This window comes from Pseudophryne corroboree (genome assembly GCF_028390025.1).
Source record: "Pseudophryne corroboree isolate aPseCor3 chromosome 3 unlocalized genomic scaffold, aPseCor3.hap2 SUPER_3_unloc_5, whole genome shotgun sequence".
Taxonomy (NCBI): domain Eukaryota; kingdom Metazoa; phylum Chordata; class Amphibia; order Anura; family Myobatrachidae; genus Pseudophryne; species Pseudophryne corroboree.
Window position 1 is genome coordinate 3,754,119 of NW_026967541.1, and position 23,334 is coordinate 3,777,452.

The 23,334-nt window shown below is 50.5% G+C and overlaps 1 protein-coding gene across 1 annotated transcript in view; it reads left to right on the forward strand.

The window, feature by feature from the left end:
• Positions 1 to 392: 392 nt before the first annotated feature.
• Positions 393 to 23,334, forward strand: part of LOC134984367 (zinc finger protein 585A-like) — a 125,052-nt gene continuing 102,110 nt past the window's right edge. Inside the window, exons 1-4 of the mRNA XM_063949965.1 lie at positions 393 to 441; positions 14,456 to 14,616; positions 15,884 to 16,007; positions 16,126 to 16,223. Coding sequence (XP_063806035.1) covers positions 15,923 to 16,007; positions 16,126 to 16,223 — 183 coding nt within the window. The 5' untranslated portion in view covers positions 393 to 441; positions 14,456 to 14,616; positions 15,884 to 15,922. The remainder of the gene's footprint in view (positions 442 to 14,455; positions 14,617 to 15,883; positions 16,008 to 16,125; positions 16,224 to 23,334) is intronic.

Sequence of the window (23,334 nt, forward strand, 5' to 3'; positions counted from 1 at the left end):
TAATAATATCTGGACACCACATGCTGCTCCCCCTGTATAGTAAGACGCCATTACCTGATTTCCACGGACACTGGGAGGCTGCAGCAGTCGATGAAAACTCACTTCCTGCATGTGGAACGCACAGTCCGGAAGTCAGATGGAACGCACAGGCAGGAAGTAGGACATGATTGGCAAAAGCTGCTTACAGGTTACTGGCCCCTCCCCTCGTACACCACTCCCACAGCCCCGCCCTCTGTAATAACAATTACAATACATGTCCTCAGTGCAGGAGGTCGGCGGCCATTTTCTTGTAGACCACTCCGCCAGCAGCAATAGGTTCCCTGGCCGTGTAATGACTTCAGGAGCGGCGGCCATTTTCCCCTGGTCTGAGCTCCGCCTTCCTTCTATCATTCCCACAAGGCAGCAGGAGCAGAGAGCAGCCATTGCTGTGTCTGGCAGCAGGTAATGATATTATTATTATTATTCTATAGGCTGAGCAGCTCTGGTGTCAGGTTTTGTACTACAGGGGGAGCAGCCTCTGGTGCCTTGTTATAGTGCAGCTGGAGCAGCCTCTGGTGCTACATTATCCCTGTACAGGTGGCTGATACTCTAGTGTCCTATTACCGTAGTACAGGTGGCGCAGACCCCGCCGTTACCGTAATACAGGTGGAGCAGACCCCGCCGTTACCGTAATACAGGTGGCGCACACCCCGCCGTTACCGTAATACGGGTGGCGCAGATCCCGCCGTTACCGTAATACAGGTGGCGCAGACCCCGCCGTTACCGTAATACAGGTGGGGCAGACCCCGCCGTTACCGTAATACAGGTGTATCAGACCCCGCCGTTACCGTAATACAGGTGGTGCAGACCCCGCCGTTAGTGTAATACAGGTGGTGCAGACCCTGCCGCTACCGTTATTCTATACATATGATGGCATTGTACTATACAGTGGAGCGCTATGTGTTGTACTACTCTACGGGGGGAACGACCTGTGGCATCCTCCGATAAAGGGGTAGTGGATTATGACATCCTACTACACAGGGGGAGCAGCCTGTGTTGCCCTTTTATACAGGGGTAAGTGCCTGTGGTGTCTTGTTACTATTATTATATAGGGTGAGCGGCATGTAATGTCTTTCTATACAGAAGGAGTGGCATGTGTTGTCATAATATACAGGGGTAGCATCGTGAGCTGTCATAGTATACAGCGGGAGCAGCCTATGTTGTCATAGTATACAGGGGAAGCAGCCTGTGTTGTCTTAGTATACAGGTAGAGCGGCCTGTGTTGTCATAATATACAAGGGTAGGATCCTGTGCTGTCATAATATACAGGGGGAGTGGCCTGTGTTGTCATAATATACAGGGGTAGCATCCTGTGTTGCCATAGTATACAGGGGGAGCAGCCTGTGTTGTCTTAGTATACAGGTAGAGCGGCCTGTGTTGTCATAATATACAAGGGTAGGATCCTGTGCTGTCATAATATACAGGGGGAGCTGCCTGTGTTGTCATAATATACAGGGGGAGTGGCCTGTGTTGTCATAATATACAGGGGGAGTGGCCTGTGTTATCATAATATACAGGGGTAGCATCCTGTGTTGCCATAGTATACAGGGGGAGCAGCCTGTGTTGTCTTAGTATACAGGTAGAGCGGCCTGTGTTGTCTTAATATACAAGGGTAGGATCCTGTGCTGTCATAATATACAGGGGGAGCGGCCTGTGTTGTCATAATATACAGGGGGAGTGGCCTGTGTTGTCATAATATACATGGGGAGTGGCCTGTGTTGTCATAATATACAGGGTTAGCATCCTGTGTTGCCATAATATACAGGGTTAGCATCCTGTGATGTCATAGAATACAGGAGGAGCAGCCTATGTTGTCATAATATACAGGGGTAGCATCCTGTGCTGCCATAGTATACAGGAGGAGCGGCCTGTGTTGTCATAATATACATGGGTAGCATCCTGTGCTGTCATACTATACAGGAGGAGCGGCCTGTGTTGTCATAAAATACAGGGGGTAGCATCCTGTGCTGTTATAGTATACAATGGTAGCATCCTGTGCTGTCATAATATACAGGGGTAGCATCCTGTGTTGTCATAATATACAGGGGGAGTGTCCTGTGTTGTCATGGGGGAGCATCCTGTGCTGTCATAGTATACAGGGGTAGCGGCCTGTGTTGTTATATACAGGGTTAGCATCCTGTGTTGTCATTGTATAGAGGGAGAGTGGCCTGTGTTGTCATAATATACAGGGGGAGTGGCCTGTGTTGTCATAATATACAGGGGAGTGGCCTGTGTTGTCATAATATACAGGGGTAGCATCCTGTGTTGTCATAATATACAGGGGTAGCATCCTGTGTTGCCATAATATACAGGGTTAGCATCCTGTGATGTCATAGTATACAGGAGGAGCAGCCTATGTTGTCATAATATACAGGGGTAGCATCCTGTGCTGTCATACTATACAGGAGGAGCGGCCCGTGTTGTCATAATATACAGGGGTAGCATCCTGTGCTGTCATACTATACAGGAGGAGCGGCCTGTGTTGTCATAAAATACAGGGGGTAGCATCCTGTGCTGTTATAGTATACAATGGTAGCATCCTGTGCTGTCATAATATACAGGGGTAGCATCCTGTGTTGTCATAATATACAGGGGGAGTGTCCTGTGTTGTCATGGGGGAGCATCCTGTGCTGTCATAGTATACAGGGGTAGCGGCCTGTGTTGTTATATACAGGGTTAGCATCCTGTGTTGTCATTGTATAGAGGGAGAGTGGCCTGTGTTGTCATAATATACAGGGGGAGTGGCCTGTGTTGTCATAATATACAGGGGAGTGGCCTGTGTTGTCATAATATACAGGGTAGCATCCTGTGTTGCCATAATATACAGGGTTAGCATCCTGTGATGTCATAGTATACAGGAGGAGCAGCCTGTGTTGTCATAAAATACAGGGGGTAGCATCCTGTGCTGTTATAGTATACAATGGTAGCATCCTGTGCTGTCATAATATACAGGGGTAGCATCCTGTGTTGTCATAATATACAGAGGGAGTGTCCTGTGTTGTCATAATATACAGGGGTAGCATCCTGTGCTGTCATAGTATACAGGGGTAGCGGCCTGTGTTGTTATATACAGTGGTAGCGGCCTGTGTTGTCATCGTATTGAGGGAGAGTGGCCTGTGTTGTCATAATATACAGGGGTAGCAGATTATACTGTCATAGTATACAGGGGAGCAGCCTGTGCTGTTATAGTATACAGGGGGTAGCATCCTGTGCTGTCATAGTATACAGGGGGAGCAGCCTGTGTTGTCATAATATAGAGTGGTAGCATCCTGTGCTGTCATAGTATACAGGGGGAGCGGCCTGTACTGTCATAGTATACAGGAGGAGCAGCCTGTGCTGTTATAGTATACAGGGGGTAGCATCCTGTGCTGTCATAGTATACAGGGGTAGCATCCTGTGTTGCCATAGTATACAGGGGGAGCAGCCTGTGTTGTCTTAGTATACAGGTAGAGCGGCCTGTGTTGTCATGATATACAAGTGTAGGATCCTGTGTTGTCATTGTATAGAGGGAGAGTGGCCTGTGTTGTCATAATATACAGGGGGAGTGGCCTGTGTTGTCATAAATATACAGGGGAGCATCCTGTGTTGTCATAATATACAGGGATAGCATCCTGTGTTGCCATAATATACAGGGTTAGCATCCTGTGATGTCATAGTATACAGGAGGAGCAGCCTATGTTGTCATAATATACAGGGGTAGCATCCTGTGCTGTCATAGTATACAGGAGGAGCGGCCTGTGTTGTCATAATATACATGGGTAGCATCCTGTGCTGTCATACTATACAGGAGGAGCGGCCTGTGTTGTCATAAAATACAGGGGGTAGCATCCTATGCTGTCATAATATACAGGGGTAGCATCCTGTGTTGTCATAATATACAGAGGGAGTGTCCTGTGTTGTCATAATATACAGGGGTAGCATCCTGTGCTGTCATAGTATACAGGGGTAGCGGCCTGTGTTGTTATATACAGTGGTAGCGGCCTGTGTTGTCATCGTATTGAGGGAGAGTGGCCTGTGTTGTCATAATATACAGGGGTAGCAGATTATACTGTCATAGTATACAGGGGAGCAGCCTGTGCTGTTATAGTATACAGGGGGTACATCCTGTGCTGTCATAGTATACAGGGGTAGCATCCTGTGTTGCCATAGTATACAGGGGGAGCAGCCTGTGTTGTCTTAGTATACAGGTAGAGCGGCCTGTGTTGTCATAATATACAAGTGTAGGATCCTGTGCTGTCATAATATACAGGGGGAGCGGCCTGTGTTATAATATACAGGGGGAGTGGCCTGTGTTGTCATAATATACAGGGGGAGTGGCCTGTGTTGTCATAATATACAGGGGTAGCATCCTGTGTTGCCATAATATACAGGGTTAGCATCCTGTGATGTCATAGAATACAGGAGGAGCAGCCTATGTTGTCATAATATACAGGGGGAACATCCTGTGCTGTCATAATATACAGGGGGAGCATCCTGTGCTGTCATAGTATACAGGAGGAGCAGCCTGTGTTGTCATAATATACATGGGTAGCATCCTGTGCTGTCATACTATACAGGAGGAGCGGCCTGTGTTGTCATAAAATACAGGGGGTAGCATCCTGTGCTGTTATAGTATACAATGGTAGCATCCTGTGCTGTCATAATATACAGGGGTAGCATCCTGTGTTGTCATAATATACAGGGGTAGCATCCTGTGTTGTCATAATATACAGGGGGAGTGTCCTGTGTTGTCATGGGGGAGCATCCTGTGCTGTCATAGTATACAGGGGTAGCGGCCTGTGTTGTTATATACAGGGTTAGCATCCTGTGTTGTCATTGTATAGAGGGAGAGTGGCCTGTGTTGTCATAATATACAGGGGGAGTGGCCTGTGTTGTCATAATATACAGGGGAGTGGCCTGTGTTGTCATAATATACAGGGGTAGCATCCTGTGTTGTCATAATATACAGGGGTAGCATCCTGTGTTGCCATAATATACAGGGTTAGCATCCTGTGATGTCATAGTATACAGGAGGAGCAGCCTATGTTGTCATAATATACAGGGGTAGCATCCTGTGCTGTCATAGTATACAGGAGGAGCGGCCCGTGTTGTCATAATATACAGGGGTAGCATCCTGTGCTGTCATACTATACAGGAGGAGCGGCCTGTGTTGTCATAAAATACAGGGGGTAGCATCCTGTGCTGTTATAGTATACAATGGTAGCATCCTGTGCTGTCATAATATACAGGGGTAGCATCCTGTGTTGTCATAATATACAGAGGGAGTGTCCTGTGTTGTCATAATATACAGGGGTAGCATCCTGTGCTGTCATAGTATACAGGGGTAGCGGCCTGTGTTGTTATATACAGTGGTAGCGGCCTGTGTTGTCATCGTATTGAGGGAGAGTGGCCTGTGTTGTCATAATATACAGGGGTAGCAGATTATACTGTCATAGTATACAGGGGAGCAGCCTGTGCTGTTATAGTATACAGGGGGTAGCATCCTGTGCTGTCATAGTATACAGGGGGAGCAGCCTGTGTTGTCATAATATACAGGGGTAGCATCCTGTGCTGTCATAGTATACAGGAGGAGCGGCCTGTGTTGTCATAATATACAGGGTTAGCATCCTATGTTGTCATAGTATACAGGGGGAGCTGCCTGTGTTGTCATAATATACAGGGGGAGTGGCCTGTGTTGTCTTAGTATACAGGGGAGCAGCCTGTGTTGTTATAATATACAGGAGAAGCGGCCTGTGTTGTCATATAATACAGGGGGTAGCATACTGTGCTGTTATAGTATACAGGAGGAGCGGCCTGTGTTGTCATAATATACAGGGGTAACATCCTGTGCTGTCATGGTATACAAGGGGAGCGACCTGTAGTGTCATAATAGACAGGGGGATTGGCCTGTATTGTCATAATATACAGGGGGAGTGGCCTGTATTGTCATAGTATACAGGGGTAGCATCCTGTGCTGTTATAGTATACAGGAGGAGCGGCCTGTGTTGTCATAATATACAACGGTAGGATCCTGTGCTGTCATAATATACAGGGGGAGCGGCCTGTGTTGTCATAATATACAGGGGGAGTGGCCTGTGTTGTCATAATATACAGGGGGAGTGGCCTGTGTTGTCATAATATACAGGGGTAGCATCCTGTGTTGCCATAATATACAGGGTTAGCATCCTGTGATGTCATAGTATACAGGAGGAGCAGCCTATGTTGTCATAATATACAGGGGTAGTATCCTGTGCTGTCATAGTATGCAGGAGGAGCGGCCTGTGTTGTCATAAAATACAGGGGGTAGCATCCTGTGCTGTTATAGTATACATTGGTAGCATCCTGTGCTGTCATAATATACAGGGGTAGCATCCTGTGCTGTCATAGTATACAGGAGGAGCGGCCTGTGTTGTCATGAAATACAGGGGGTAGCATCCTGTGCTGTTATAGTATACAATGGTAGCATCCTGTGCTGTCATAATATACAGGGGTAGCATCCTGTGTTGTCATAGTATACAGAGGGAGTGTCCTGTGTTGTCATAATATACAGGGGTAGCATCCTGTGCTGTCATAGTATACAGGGGTAGCGGCCTATGTTGTTATATACAGGGTTAGCATCCTGTGTTGTCATTGTATAGAGGGAGAGTGTCCTGTGTTGTCATAATATACAGGGGTAGCATCCTGTGCTGTCATAATATAGAGGGGAGTGTCCTGTGTTGTTATAATATAGAGGGGTAGCATCCTGTGCTGTCATAGTATACAGGGGTAGCGGCCTGTGTTGTTATATACAGTGGTAGCGGCCTGTGTTGTCATCGTATTGAGGGAGAGTGGCCTGTGTTGTCATAATATACAGGGGTAGCAGATTATACTGTCATAGTATACAGGGGAGCAGCCTGTGCTGTTATAGTATACAGGGGGTAGCATCCTGTGCTGTCATAGTATACAGGGGGAGCAGCCTGTGTTGTCATAATATAGAGTGGTAGCATCCTGTGCTGTCATAGTATACAGTAGGAGCGGCCTGTGTTGTCATAGTATACAGGGGGAGCTGCCTGTGTTGTCATAATATACAGGGGGAGTGGCCTGTGTTGTCTTAGTATACAGGGGAGCAGCCTGTGTTGTCATAATATACAGGAGGAGCGGCCTGTGTTGTCATAAAATACAGGGGGTAGCATACTGTGCTGTTATAGTATACAGGAGGAGCGGCCTGTGTTGTCATAATATACAGGGGTAACATCCTGTGCTGTCATAGTATACAGGGGGAGCGACCTGTAGTGTCATAATATACAGGAGGATTGGCCTGTATTGTCATAATATACAGGGGGAGTGGCCTGTATTGTCATAATATACAGGGGGAGTGGCCTGTGTTGTTATAGTGTACAGGGGTAGCATCCTGTGCTGTTATAGTATACAGGAGAAGCGGCCTGTGTTGGCATAATATACAAGGGTAGCATCCTGCGCTGTCATAGTATACAGGAGGAGCGGCCTGTGTTGTCATAATATACAGGGGTAGCATCAGTGGTCAAAGTGGAAATTTTGAAGTGGGGGTATGCAAAAGTCAAGGACTCAATCATGCGCGTGCGCTCCAGAAAAGGGGGCGTGGTCACTTAAAAGGGGGCATGTTTAGTGTAGTAGAACCCTTTATACTATCTAGTACTGGTGCCTCTTTCACATTATAGCACACAGTACAAGGTGAAATTCACATTATAGCACACTAAATAAGCGGGAAGTCGGCACCAACCCCCACAGATACATCGCCCCCCTATGTGTGTATACTGCCCCCCTATGTGTGTATACCGCCCCCCTATGTGTGTATACCGCCCCCCTATGTGTGTATACCGCCCCCATATGTGTGTATACCGCCCCCTATGTGTGTATACCGCCCTCCTATGTGTGTATACCGCACCTCTATGTGTATACCGTCCCACTATGTGTATATACCGCCCCCTATGTGTGTATACCGCCCCCTATGTGTGTATACCTCCCCCTATGTGTGTATACCTCCCCCTATGTGTGTATACCGCCCCCTATGTGTGTATACCGCCCCCTATGTGTGTATACCGCCCCCTATGTGTGTGTACTGCCCCTATGTGTGTATTCTGCCCCCTATGTGTGTATACCGCCCCCTATGTGTGTGTACTGCCCCTATGTGTGTATTCTGCCCCCTATGTGTGTATACCTCCCCCTATGTGTGTATACCGCCCCCTATGTGTGTATACTGCCCCCTATGTGTGTATACATCCCCCTATGTGTGTATACCGCCCCCTATGTCTGTATAGCGCCCCCTATGTGTAACAACCTTGTATCACCAGTGACATCAGTGTGAGCAGCGCTGTGTGTGTGTGACACGGGTAATATACTCTCCATGCACCACATACTGCAGCACATACACCCTGCCCGGCAGGAGAGGGGGCGGCGGCCATTACCTGGAGGAGACCGGGGGCAGAGCTCTGTGTATTGGAAGGGGCGGGGCACTGTTTCCGGGTCACCATCTGCATAGCGCATGGGATTATGGGTAGGGACAGCCACAGTCACTAAGCTACCAGGAGCAGCCCCGCCCAGTCTCCCGACACAGGCCGCAGATACTCATCATCCAGCCCCTCCCATTGTACCCGCCATTGATTTGAGCGTCCCGTCACTCATCATGACGTGTTGGGAGGGAGAGGGGGCTGGACTGCGAGCAATGAGCGGGAGAAAGGTGACTGAGTTACTGGACCCTGCGACCAATAGCTAGAGACAGGGGCGGGGCTGGCTGAGAGACGGGATGCTGCAGCCTATGAGAGAGTGGGCTGGGCTGGTGGCTGATCGCATGCGCTGTGCAGGAGGCAGCTGTGGGCGGGGACTGGGCTGCTACCAATAGTAGGGATAGGGGGCGGGGACTGTGCTGCGGCGTATGGGAGGAAGAGGGGGCGGGGCTGTGACGTATGGGAGGAAGAGGAGGCGGGGCTGCGGCGTATGGGAGGAAGAGGGGGCGGTGCTGTGACTTATGGGAGGAAGAGGGGGCGGGGCTGTGACGTATGGAAGGAAGAGGGGGCGGTGCTGTGACGTATGGGAGGGAGAGGGGGCTGGACTGCGAGCAATGAGCGGGAGAAAGGTGACTGAGTTACTGGACCCTGCGACCAATAGCTAGAGACAGGGGCGGGGCTGGCTGAGTGACGGGATGCTGCAGCCTATGAGAGAGTGGGCTGGGCTGGTTGCTGATCCCATGCGCTGTGCAGGAGGCAGCTGTGGGCGGGGACTGGGCTGCTACCAATAGTAGGGATAGGGGGGCGGGGACAGTGCTGTGGCGTATGGGAGGAAGAGGGGGCGGGGCTGTGACGTATGGGAGGAAGAGGGGGCGGGGCTGCGGCGTATGGGAGGAAGAGGGGGCAGAGCTGTGACGTATGGGAGGAAGAGGGGGCGGGGCTGTGACGTATGGCAGGAAGAGGGGGCGGGGCTGTGACATATGGGAGGAAGAGGAGGCGGGGCTGCGGCGTATGGGAGGGTGAGGGTAGTGATGGGAAATCTAGTTCACTCAGAAGATTAGTTCATGTAGTTCATCCTGTCACTCACTGACTCTGAGACTGAGAGGAGTGATTGGATGTAGAACTAGTCTAGACTATTACACATAGAGGAGGTATTTCTAGTACTAGCTCATTGTAGGAGTAAATGATCAGATGTGTGTAATATGTCAGATTGTTTTATATGTAAGAAAAGCAATAAGTTATATAACAACCTTATAGTGACATACGTATCTCTGCAATATTACTCCCATTGGTGGTACTCCTTTTTACTTCATAATATGCAAGTGACACAAATTCAGAGTAACCTCATAAGTCACTTTTTCCGCTTTTAAAATACAATAATTAAAAGAAAAAAAGTCCCTTTGCCGCAATGTAACAGACCTTAGAGAGAGAGAAAGTTGAGATGTAAAGTAACCAATCAGCTTCTGTCATTTATCTTCAACAGTATATAAAGTGACAGAAGCTGATTGGTTGCTAGGGGCAACTGCTCCACTTTATGTTACTTGAAGGGGCATAGTACATATCCCCCTGTGTCTTGTGTGGAGTAATCAGACCCTGCAGGGACTCAGCGCTGTGTCTGTAGCTGATTGGGAGTGTAGCCTGTCACCTAATATACTGGGGGGATGAATCATGGCTATATGCAGCTCAGTATCAGCTCCATACAATGCATATGCCTGAGCACAGCAGTGCCACACATGGTAGCTTAGAGGTACTGCACTGACTCATATGGCTGTATGAGTCAGAGATCTGATCAGTGAACTGTAATGAACTATTTGCAAGGAGGGTGACTCATGAGTCGTCAGGACAATGCAGCTCAGTATCAGCTCCACAGAGTGAGTCCACTCCATGTCTGAGCACAGCAGTGACCCCTGTGGCAGCAGAGATGTACTGACTCATGAGTATTGCTGAGTGAGAGCTGAATAACAACAGTGCTGCTGCAGCTGCACCTACACAACACCCAGCAGAAGATTTAGCACAGCAGTATGCACAGAAGCCAGTAGTACCAGAAGTAGCAGCAAGTGTTTGGACATCTGGACTAATAGGACAGTGATTATATCACAGAAAGGTGAGCAGCATGACCACACATGCTCACTCACAGACACACATAGACTTTGGCTAGGCAATGCAGATGCTATTTGTTTAGGGTGTGGTATTGAAAGTCGACAGTGTCTAGGTCGACCACTATTGGTCGACAGTAACTAGGTCGACAGGGTCTTTAGGTCGACATGTTCTAGGTCTGCAGATCAAAAGGTCGACATGAGTTTTGAATGTTATTTTGGCGTCGTTTTGTTCCCTCGGCACAGATTACCGTTCCAATCGTAGTCCACATGGATCGTTAAGTATGAAAAGGTTAACAAAAAAAGAAAAAAATTGTGAAAACCTCATGTCGACCTAAAGACCCTGTCGACCTAGACACCCTGTCGACATAGTCACTGTCGACCAATAGTGGTCGACCTAGACATTGTCGACCTAGTTACTGTCGACTTTCAGTCCGGATCCCATCTTTTTATTAGATCTGTATTGCTGGGCTGTGTTGTACTTTTACCTTTCATTTCACAGCATCAGATTCAGGAAGTGAAAATCCAGTGAGTGAATGAGACAGTGAGAAGCCTAATGCAGCTGCTGGCTCTATTCTGTCTGTGTCTAACTCCTCCTTCCTGATGAACTAATCTTTGCCAAAGCTGTGACCTGAACAAACTAGTTCACTTTGAGATTAGTTCATTTTGAACTAATCATTCATGAACTACCCATCACTAGAGAGGGAGAGAGGGCGGGGCTGGGTCTAACAGTGACTGGAGCTGCGCCCTATGGGCAGCGAGTGGGCGGGCAGCTCCTGGTTGCTGAGTTGCCGTGGTAGTCACTACCCATAATCCCATGCGCTATGCTGACGATGGCTCGGAAATACCGCCCCACCCACTTCCGGTACATATTCCTCCATCCAGGGTGTGACCTCCTGCCCCCTCATCCTCCAGGTAATGTCCACTAATCCCACCTGTACCCTGTCCCAACCTCTCCTAATACCCCCTCTCCTGCCCCCAACCTCTCCTAATACCCCCTCTCCTGCACCCAATCTCTCCCAATCGCCCCTCTCCTGCCCCAAGCCTCTCCTAATACCGCTTCTCCTGCCCCAACCTCTCCTAATACCCCCTCTCCTGCCCCATCCTCTCCTAATACCCCCTCTCCGGCCCCAAGCCTCTCCTAATACCCCCTCTCCTGCCTCAACCTCTCCTAATACCCCTTCTCCTGCACCCAACCTTTCCTAATACCCAATCTCCTGCACCCAACCTCTCCTAATACCCAATCTCCTGCCCCTACATTCTCCTAATACTCCCTCTCCTGCCCCCATCCTCTCCTAATACCCCCTCTCCTCTCCTAGTACCCCTCTCCAGTCCCCAACTGCTCCTAATACCCAATCTCCTGCCCCTACATTCTCCTAATACCCCCTCTCCTGTCCCCAACCTCTCCTAATACCCCCTCTCCTGCCCCAATCTCTCCCAATCCCCCCTCTCCTGCCCCAAGCCTCTCCTAATACCTCCTCTCCTGCCCCATCCTCTCCTAATACCCCCTCTCCTGCCCCAACTTCACCTAATACCCCCTCTACTGCCCCAACATCTCCTAATACCCTGTCTCCTGCACCCAACCTCTCCTAATACACCATCTCATGCCCCTATCCTCTCCTAATACCCCCTCTCCTGCCCCATCCTCTCCTGCCCCTATCCTCTCCTAATACCCCATCTCCTGTCCCTCTCCTCTCCTAATACCCCCTCTCCTGCCCCTATCCTCTCTTAATACCCCCTCTACTGTCCCCAACCTCTCCTAATACCCAATCTCCTGCCCCTACATTCTCCTAATACCCCCTCTCCTGCCCCCACCCTTACCTAATACCCCCTCACCTGCCTCCAACCTCTCCTAATACCCCCTCTCCTGCCACCAACTTCTCTTAATACCCCCTCTCCTTCCCCCAACTTCTCATAATACCCCCTCTTCTGCCCCCATCCTCTCCTAATACCCCCTCTCCTGCCCCCAACCTCTCCTAATATCCCCTCTCCTGCCCCCAACCTCTCCTAATATCCCCTCTCCTGCCCCCAAGCTCTCCTAATACCCAATCTCCTGCTCCCAAACTCTCCTAATACCCAATCTCCTGTCCCTACATTCTCCTAATACCCCCTCTTCTGCTCCCAACCTTTCCTAATACCCCCTCTCCTGCCCTACATTCTCCTAATACCTCCTCTCCTGCCCCAACCTCTCCTGCCCCAACCTCTCCTAATATCCCCCTCCTGCCCCTGACACTCTCCTAATACCCCCTCTCCTGCTCCTATCCTCTCATGATGCCCCCTTATATGCTGCCCCTTAGAATTCTCCTAATGTCACCTCACCTGCTGCCCCTGACATTCTCCTAACGCCCCCTCACCTGCTGCCCCTGACATTCTCCTAATGCCCCCTCACCTGCTGCCCCTGACATTCTCCTAATGCCCCCTCACCTGCTGCCCCTGACTTCTCCTGATGCTCTCTCATTTACCACCCCCTGTCTGTCACCTGGTGCCCCTGGCATTCTCCTAATGCCCCCTCACCTGGTGCCCCTGGCATTCTCCAAATGCCCCCTCACCTGGTGCCCCTGGCATTCTCCAAATGCCCCCTCACCTGGTGCCCCTGGCATTCTCCAAATGCCCCCTCACCTGGTGCCCCTGGCATTCTCCTAATGCCCCCTCACCTGCTGCCCTCGGCATTCTCCTTATGACCCCTCACCTGCTGTCCGTCTGTCATCTGCTGCCCCTGACATTCTCCTAATGCCATCTCGCCTGTTTGCCCTGTCTATCACCTGGTGCCCCTGACATTCTTTTAATACCCCCCCATGCGTCCTCTGACATTCTCCTAATGTCCCCTCACCTGCTGCCCCATATTTGTCCCTGCTGTCTTTCTGACCTGCCGCTCCCTGTCATTCTCCTGTTGCCCCTTCACCTATCTCCTGCCACACCCCAGTCTTCTGCCACCAAAGCCATTTCTAGGGCTAGGCGATTTGTGCAATCGCACGGGGCGAATGCGGCTGCGGTCACTTTGAGACAGTATTCCATGTCTGGTTTCCGCATGGAATAATGTTGAAAGTGTCCCACCCAAAATGGCAACCGCCTCAGAGGAGACACTTCTGACGGTAGCTAGAGGAGATGGCAACCATTTTTGGAGGGACATTTAAAAGACTGGCAGACGCGAACAGCATCCCCACCTGTCTCTACTGCCGCTCTCATCCTCTAGATAATGGCTGCCGCTTCCCTTCCCCACCTGTCTCTCCTGCCGTCACCCTCCTCCATTTCCTGCCGCTCTCATCCTCCAGGTGATGGCTGCTGTATCCCATCTCACCCTGCAACCCCCCTTACCTGTGGCCCACTGCCACCACTTTCTGCTGCCCCCTACCTGTCCCTTCCCAGTCTCCAGCCGCTCCCCACCTGTCTACTGTTGACCCCCTCACCTGCTCCTTTCCTCACCTGCTGACCATTGTCTTCTCCCCCCCACACACACATGCAGCCCCCTGCCTGTCATTACCCCGTCTCTACTGCAACCCCTCCTCACCTACCGGATCCCCCCATCCTACCACCTCACCTGCTGCCACCTGTCTTCTACAACCACCCTTTCCTGCTATCACCAGTCTGTTTCCCACTGACCCTACACCTGCCATCCCGTCTGCCCCTGCTGCCCCCTCACCTTCCGACAGCCTGTCTCCTGCTGCCCTCCTTCTTGAGGTGAGGGGATCTGGGAGCGTCACAGTAACATCACTTATATCTATAGTAATAATACAGGGACATGACTGGGGCGGTGAGGAGATCTGGGAGTGTCACAGTGACATCACTTATATCTATAGTAATAATACAGGGACATGACTGGGGAGGTAAGGAGATCTAGGAGTGTATGCAATGATATTTGGTGTCTCCCGCATTTCACAGGAATACACAGTAGTGAAGAAGACGCCCAGCTATCCCCACGTGTCAGGAGCACCCAGAGCCCCATCCCGGTGCCTCCACCTCACTCACTGATACATGAGGGAGACAATGACCAGAAGATCCTGGAACTCACCAACAAGATCATTCAGCTGCTGACTGGAGAGGTTACTGCTGGGAATGGGGCATTATACAGTAACACCAGGGGATGTGTCTGGGTGATGACTGGAGAGGTGACTGCTGGGAATGAGACATTATACAGTAACACCGGGGGATGTGTCTGGGTGATGACTGGAGATGTGACTGCTGGGAATGGGGTATTATACAGTAACACCAGGGGATATGTCTGGCTGATGACTGGAGAGGTGACTGCTGGGAATGGGACATTATACAGTAACACCAGGGGATGTGTCTGGGTGATGACTGGAGAGGTGACTGCTGGGAATGGGACATTATACAGTAACACCAGGGGACGTGTCTGGGTGATGACTGGAGCGGTGACTGCTGGGAATGGGACATTATACAGTAACACCAGGGGGTGTGTCTGGGTGATGACTGGAGAAGTGACTGCTGGGAATGGGGCATTATACAGTAACACCGGGGGATGTGTCTGGGTGATGACTGGAGAGGTGACTGCTGGGAATGGGACATTATATAGTAACACCAGGGGATGTGTCTGGGTGATGACTGGAGAGGTGACTGCTGGGAAGGGGAAATTATACAGTAACACCAGGGGATGTGTCTGGGTGATGACTGGAGAGGTGACTGCTGGGAATGTGGCATTATACAGTAACACCAGGGGATGTGTCTGGGTGATGACTGGAGAGGTGATTGCTGGGAATGGGGCATTGTACAGTAACACCAGGGGATGTGTCTGGGTGATGACTGGAGAGGTGACTGCTGGGAATGGGACATTATACTGTAACACCAGGGGATGTGTCTGGGTGATGACCGGAGAGGTGACTGCTGGGAATGGGACATTATACAGTAACACCAGGGGATGTGTCTGGGTGATGACTGGAGAGGTGACTGCTGGGAATGGGACATTATACGGTAACACCAGGGGATGTGTCTGGGTGATGACTGGAGAGGTGACTGCTGGGAATGGGACATTATACAGTAACACCAGTGGATGTGTCTGGGTGATGACTGGATAGGTGATTGCTGGGAATGGGGCATTATACAGTAACACCAGGGGACGTGTCTGGGTGATGACTGGAGAGGTGACTGCTGGGAATGGGGCATTATATAGTAACACCAGGGGATGTGTCTGGGTGATGACTGGAGAGGTGACTGCTGGGAATGGGACATTATACAGTAACACCAGGGGATGTGTCTGGGTGGTGACTGGAGAGGTGACTGCTGGGAATGGGGCATTATACAGTAACACCAGGGGATGTGTCTGGGTGATGACTGTATCACTGTGTGTGTCAGGTTCCTATAAGGTGTCAGGATGTCACTGTCTATGTCTCCATGCAGGAGGGGGAGTATATAGAGGAACACAGGGGTCTGTACAAGGACGTGATGATGGAGAATCACCGGCCCCTCACATCACTGGGTAAGAGGAGACTGTCATGTATTGTACAGGGGAGAGCAGGTATGGGGGCCCCTATATACACACATCAACTCATAATCACATATATACAATGTACTCAGTCACTGTGTGTCTCCTACAGATGGGTCCAGTAACAGAGATACCCCAGAGAGATGTCCCCGTCCTCTGTATTCCCAGGATTGTACAGAGGAGAATCACAGGATCCCACAGGAGGATCAGGTAGGTGGGATTTAGGGTCTCCCCAATATACCAAAGTGACTGTCACTATATGATCTGTAGAGAAGCTGTGTGTATTATACACTGATATTATACTGTTTCACCTCAGTTTAATCTGACTGTATGCAAATGTCATTATAGTCTGTGTTTTTTTGTTTTTTTCCCTCTTGTGTCCTAGAGGATGCTTGGGCCATATTAGTACCATGGGGTATAGACGGGTCCACCAGGAGCCATTGGCACTTTAAGAGTTTGAGAGTGTGGGCTGGCTCCTCCCTCTATGCCCCACCTACCAGACTCAGTTTAGAAAATGTGCCCGGAGGAGCCGGTCACAGCTAGGGGAGGGAGCTCTCCTGAGTTCTCTTAGGAAAAGTGTATTTTCTTTATTTCAGAGTTTATTTTTTTACAGGGAGGCTGCTGGTGACAGCTTCCTTGCAGGCGAGGGACTGAGAGGGGAGGAGTAGTGTCCGCCCTGCATGGTCCTGCCCCTGCTGACTGGACGTTGAGCTCCAGCGGGGTCTGATCGCGTCCCGCTGCAGGGGAGCGCTCACCCTGGCAGCCAGCTGCCACACCCTCAGGGAACTGAAGATGACGAGTGAGTCACTGTCCCCCCTTGCAAGCGGGGGGTCAGTGTGAAGAGGGCGGCTAGAGGGTAACTGCGCTCCTGGAAGGCTCAGCGGTACTGCGGTGAAGCCCTGGGCCAGCTTCGGACCCTAATCTGACCACAAGCAGCCTGTCGGGGGTCTGTGGATCCAGGCCAGCATAAATCCCTCCGGCCAGTATAATCTTCATTGAGCGGGAAGACAGCGCCATTGAGGGGGCGGAGCTTCTCCTCAGAGCGGACCCAGCAGCGTTCAGCGCCATTTTCCTGCCAGTGGATGCCAGGTCTCTCCTGAATGACTCCAGCTATCGGTACGGTACCAGGGGGTTGTAGAAGGGAGAGGAGGCTGTATTATAGGCTGTCTCTCCTATTAAGGGGCACAGTCAGCGCTGGTTTGGGGTCTCCCTATACCTGTAATAGCGCTGTTTGTGGGTTGGCTCCAATCTCTGTGTCTCTCTGCCATTCTTGGGGGGAAACTCTGTCTTCCAGTACCCTGTGTGTATGTGGGGTGTTTGAGGGTGTGTGACAACATGTCCAGGGACACTGTTTCATATGCTGCAGAGGATTTGTCTTCCCAGGAAGATCCCATGCCATGTAATCAGGATTGCACTGTTTTAGCACAGATCCCAGCTAGAGAGCCAGAATGGTTAGCCTCTCTGAGGAGGACTATTTCCCAGATTTCTGATAGGGTTGCTAGGACTGAGCATGCCATTCAGGTCCTCCAGTCCTCTATGGTGGTGTGGTCTGATTCTGCCTCCTCGGGGTCCCCTGCGGTTCATTCTCACTAACGTGCGCTGGCAATTATGCAGGATGACACGGACACCGACTCTGACGCTGCAGACGGTGACGGGGATGTGTTGAGGGGGACGGCATCACTTGCCAAGCGGGTGCAGGTGATGATTGAGGCTGTTAGGGATGTTGTACACATTTCAGACACAGTTCCGGAACAGGTGGAGGAGGCCTCCTTCACAGATAATAAGAAGCCCCCCCTCACCTTCCCGGCATCCAAGGAATTGAATGCTATCTTTGAAAAGGCATGGGAAACTCCGGAAAAGAAATTCCAGATTCCCAAGAGGGTCTTGGTGGCTTTTTCCTTCCCAGAGGAAGATAGAAAGAGATGGGAGTCCCCACCGATGGTCGACGTCTCTGTCTCCAGGCTGTCCAAACAGGTGGTATTACCGGTCCCGGGATCTACCGCGTTAAAGGACCCGGCAGATCGCAAAGGTGGATGTTACACGGAAATCCATTTACACGGCTTCAGGGGCCATATTGCGGCCTACTATGGCCTGTGCTTGGATTGCTAAAGCTATTGCCAGGTGGTCAATCACTCTACAGGAGGAGTCATCTACGCTGGACAAAGGTGACGTTGTTTTATTTTTACGTAATATTCAGGATTCTGCAGGGTTCCTGGTGGATTCCATGAAAGACCTGGGTTCCATGTCCGTCTCGGCTCGCAGGGGTCTCTGGCTGCGCAACTGGTCTGCGGACGCGGAATCCAGGAAGTGTGTGGAGAGCCTGTCATACAAAGGTTAGGCTCTCTTTGGGGAGGCGCTGGATGCGTGGGTTGCCACGACTACCGCTGGTAAGTCTCCTTTTCTCCCCTCAGCTGCACCGGCTACGAAGAAACCTTTCTCGTATGTCCTAGAGGATGCTGGGGTCACCAAAAGAACCATGGGGTATAGACGGGATCCGCAGGAGACATGGGCACTTTAAGACTTTTAAGGGGCGTGACCTGGCTCCTCCCTCTGTATCCCTCTCCAGACTCAGTTTAGAATTGTGCCCAGTGAGACTGGATGCACTCCAGGGGAGCTCTACTGAGTTTCTCTGAAAAGACTTATGTTAGGTTTTTATGTTCAGGGAGGACTGCTGGCAACAGGCTCCCTGCTTCGTGGGACCTAGGGGAGAGAAGCAGAATCTCTTCCGTATAAGGGTGGTGTGTTTGGTGACGGCCTCACTGATTTAGACTCTACGGCTACCGCGGGTAAGTCGTCCTTTTTACCTAATGTTCCTGCGCAACAAAAAAAAACACACCACTATTAAATGCAGTCCTTTCGGCCCAATAAATACAGGAGAGGCCGAGGTTCCTCCTTCCTTGCTACTAGAGGTAGGGGAAGAGGTAAATGAGCACCCGCCTCATCGAGTTCCCAGGAGCAGAAGTCCTCCCTGGCTTCTGCCAAATCCACCGCATGATGCTGGGACTCCCATAAGGGAGCCCGCACCGGTGGGGGCACGTCTAAAGCTCTTCAGTCAGTTCTGGTTTCGCTCAGGCCTGGACCCGTGGGTTTTACAAATAGTGTCCCAAGGGTTCAAACTAGAGTTTCAAGACTTCCCCCTCGCCGTTTTTTTTTTCTTCAAATTGGCCTTACCAGCTTCTCTTCTAGACAGGGAGGTGGTCTGCGGCGCGATACAAAAGTTGTATCAAAACCAGGTTGTGATCCCGGTTCCCCTGTCACAACAGGGAGAAGGCTTTTATTCACGCCTATTCGTGGTCCTGAAGCCGGACGGTTCGGTCAGACCGATCCTAAACCTAAAATCTCTCAATTTCTACCTGAAGAAATTCAAGATGGAGTCTCTCCGAGTGGTGATCTCCAGTCTGGAGGAAGGGGATTTTATGGTGTCGTTGGACATAAAGGATGCCTACTTGCATGTTCCCATTTATCCTCCACATCAGGCTTACCTGAGGTTTGCAATTCAGGATTGTCATTACCAATTCCAGCCGTTGCCGTTTGGTCTGTCCACGGCTCCGAGGATTTTCACCAAGGTGATGGCGGAAATTATGTTTCTCCTCCGCAAGCAAGGAGTCACAATTATCCCGTACTTGGACGATCTCCTGATAAAAGCGAGATTAAGGGATCAGTTGGTACAGAACATTGCACTATCCCTGACAGTGCTTCAACAACATGGTTGAAGCACAGTTAATTTCCGACAACTTGGTTGGCGTTTTTGGGAATGATACTGGACACAGACCTGCAGAGTTTTTCTTCTAGTGGAAAAGGCTCTGGAGATTCAGGGTCTGGTCAAACTCATACTGAAACCAGCAACAGTCTCCATCCATCAATGCATTTGGTTGCTGGGGAAGATGGTTGCGGCCTACGAGGCCATTCGATTTGATAGGTTCCATGCCAGAGTTTTTCAGTGGGACCTGTTGGACAAGTGGTCCGGATCCCACCTCCACATGCACCGGAGGATAATCCTGTCTTCCAAGACCAGAATCTCACTCCTGTGGTGGCTGCACAGCTCTCACCTCCTAGAGGGGCGCAGGTTCGGGATCCAGGACTGGATCCTAGTGACCACGGATGCAAGTCTCCAAGGTTGGGGGGCAGTCACATAAGGGGAAAACTTCCAAGGAAAATGGTCAAGTCAGGAAACTTGACTCCACATCAACGTTCTGGAATTAAGAGCCATTTACAACGGCCTTCTACAAGCGGAACGTCTTCTTCGCACTCTGCCCGTACTGATCAAATCGCACAATGTCACAGCAGTAGCATACATAAACCGCCAGGGCAGAACAAAAAGCAGAGCAGCGATGGCAGAAGCCACAAAGATTCTCCGCTGGGCAGAAAAGCATACAAGCGCTCTATCAGCGATATTCATTCCAGGAGTGGACAGCTGGGAAGCAGACTTCCTCAGCAGACACTATCTCCATCCAGGAGAGTGGGGCCTCCATCAAAAGGTCTTCACAGAAGTGACAAGTCTTTGGGGGGTTCCCCATATAGACATGATGGCGTCTCGTCTCAACTAGAAGCTTCAGAGGTATTGGTCCAGGGACCCTCAAGCAACAGCAGTGGATGCACTGGTGACACCGTGGGTGTTTCAGTTGGTGTATGTATTCCCTCCACTTCCTCTCATTCCAAAAGTTCTAAAGAACAAAAGTTTGAGCAGTCCTCGTGGTCCCAGACTGGCCAAGGAGGATTTGGTACCCGGATCTTCGGGCATTAATCGTAGAAGATCCCTAGCCTCTTCCTCTCCGCGAGGACCTGTTGCAGCAAGGGCCGTGCGTGTATCATGACTTACAGCGGCTACGTTTGACGGCATGGCGGTTGAACGCCTGATCCTAGCTCGCAAGGGTATTCCCAGCGAGGTTATTCCCACTCTTATTCAGGCCAGAAAAGGAGTTACGTTGAAACATTACCACCGTATTTGGAGAAAATATGTTTCTTGGTGTGAATCCAAGAAGGCTCCTACGGAGGAATTTCAGCAGGGGCGTTTTTTCCATTTTCTGCAAGCAGGTGTGGATGCGGGCCTAAAATTGGGCTCGATTAAGGTTCAGATTTCAGCCTTATCGGTTTTCTTTCAAAAACAATTGGCCTCCCTTCCGGAAGTTCAGACTTTCGTGAAGGGTGTGTTACACATCCAACCTCCATTTGTGGCACCATGGGACCTTAATGTGGTGTTGCAGTTCCTTCAATCACGTTGGTTTGAACCCTTAGGGAAGGTGGAATTGAAATTCCTCACTTGGAAAGTGGTCATCCTGTTGGCCTTGGCATTCACAAGGCGGGTGTCTGAGTTAGCGGCCTTGTCTCAAAAGAGCCCTTATTTGATCTTTCATGAAGATAGAGCAGAGTTGAAAACTCGTCAACATTTTCTGCCGAAAGTGGTTTCATCTTTCCACATGAACCAACCGATTGTGGTGCCAGTGGCTACTGACTCTTTGATTGAATCAAAGTCTCTGGATGTGGTCAGAGCTTTGAAAATTTATGTCGCCAGAACTGCTCCGATTAGGAAAACAGAGGCTCTGTTTGTCCTGTATGCTCCCAACAAGATTGGGTGTCCTACTTCCAAGCAGGCTATTGCACACTGGATCTATAATACGATTCAGCAGGCTCATTCCACGGCAGGATTGCTGTTACCAAAATCGGTGAAGGCCCACTCTACTAGGAAGGTGGGTTCGTCCTGGGCGGCTGCTCAGGGAGTCTTGGCATTGCAACTTTGCCGAGCTGCTACTTGGTCACCTGTCCCAGTGCGTACTGTATCTGCGGTATTCGTTGTGGTTACACACTAGTTGTGTTTCACTTCTGTTTAGCATGTTGCTGAATTTTGTTCATGTCCGTTGACCTGTTCAGTTGAATGTCATGTTGTACGGCATGCTTAAGGCGTGAGCTGGTATGATGCTCACCATGGTTTAATAATTCTTTTCCTGGAAATCTCCGTCTCTTTGGGCACAGTTCCTATACTGAGTCTGGAGGAGGGATATAGAGGGAGGAGCCAGGTCACGCCGCTTAAAAGTCTTAAAGTGCCCATGTCTCCTGCGGATCCCGTCTATACCCCATGGTTCTTTTGACGACCTCAGCATCGTCTACGGACTAAGAGAAAAGGATTTACCGGTAGGTATCAAAATCCTATTTTTTCATCTACCACGTCACAGTCCTTTTGGCCTGCGAGGCCTAGAAGAATAAGCCTCCGAACACCTTCTTCAGAGGTGGTCGTGCCAAAGGAAATAAAACCTGCTCCCGCAGGTTCCCAGACCCAGAAGCCCGCTTCTGATATCCCTAGGTCCCCCGCATTACGGTGGACAGCTAGGCCTGGAGGAAGGTCAGGTGGGGGCTAGACTCTGGCAGTTCAGCCACGTCTGGGTATCATCTGGCCTGGACCCCAGGGTCCTGGATATAGTGTCCAGGGGGTACAGACTGGAGTTTCAAGATCCCCCGCCTCACCTTTTCTTCAGGTTGGGTTTGCCAGCCCTGCTGGCAGGCAGGACAATTCTTTTGGAGGCCATCAGAAAATTGGTGGTGTCAGAGGTCCTTGTTCCTGTCCCACTTCAGCAGTGGAACAAGGGTTATTATTTGAACCTTTTTGTGGTACCGAAACCGGATGGTTCGGTACAGCCTATTCTAAACTTAAAATCTTTGAACCCTTATCTCAGGGAGTTCAAATTCAAGATGGCATCTGAGAGCTGTCATCTCAGGACTGTCGGAGGGGGAGTTCCTGGTGTCCCTGGACATCAAGGATGCTTACCTCCACATTCCCATTTGTACGCCGCATCAAGCATATCTCAGGTTTGCGCTGATGGACGATCATTATCAGTTCCAGGCGCTACCGTTTGGCCTCTCCACAGCACTGAGGATCTTCATCAAGGTGATAGCGGAGATGATGGTTCTCCTCCGCAAACAGGGGGTGAACATAATTCCATATCTGGACGATCTCCTGATCAAGGCGTTGTCCAGGGTGAGGTTGTTGCGTTACATCGCGCTCAGGAGGCACGGTTGAATCCTAAACCTTCCAAAGTCTCATCTGGAGCCGACAAAGAGGCCGTCTTTCCTGGGAATGATCCTTGACACGGAAGTGCAGAGGGTATTTCTGCCGGTGGATTAAGCGTTGGTGATTCAAGCAATGATCTGGGAGGTCCTAAAGCCTACCCGGGTATCTGTTAATCAATGCATACACCTTCTGGGGAAGATGGTTGCTGCCTACGAGGCTCTGCAGTACGGCAGGTTTCATGCTCGACTCTTTCAGCTGGACCTATTGGACCAGTGGTCGGGCTCTCACCTACACATGCACAAGAGGATACGCCTGTCT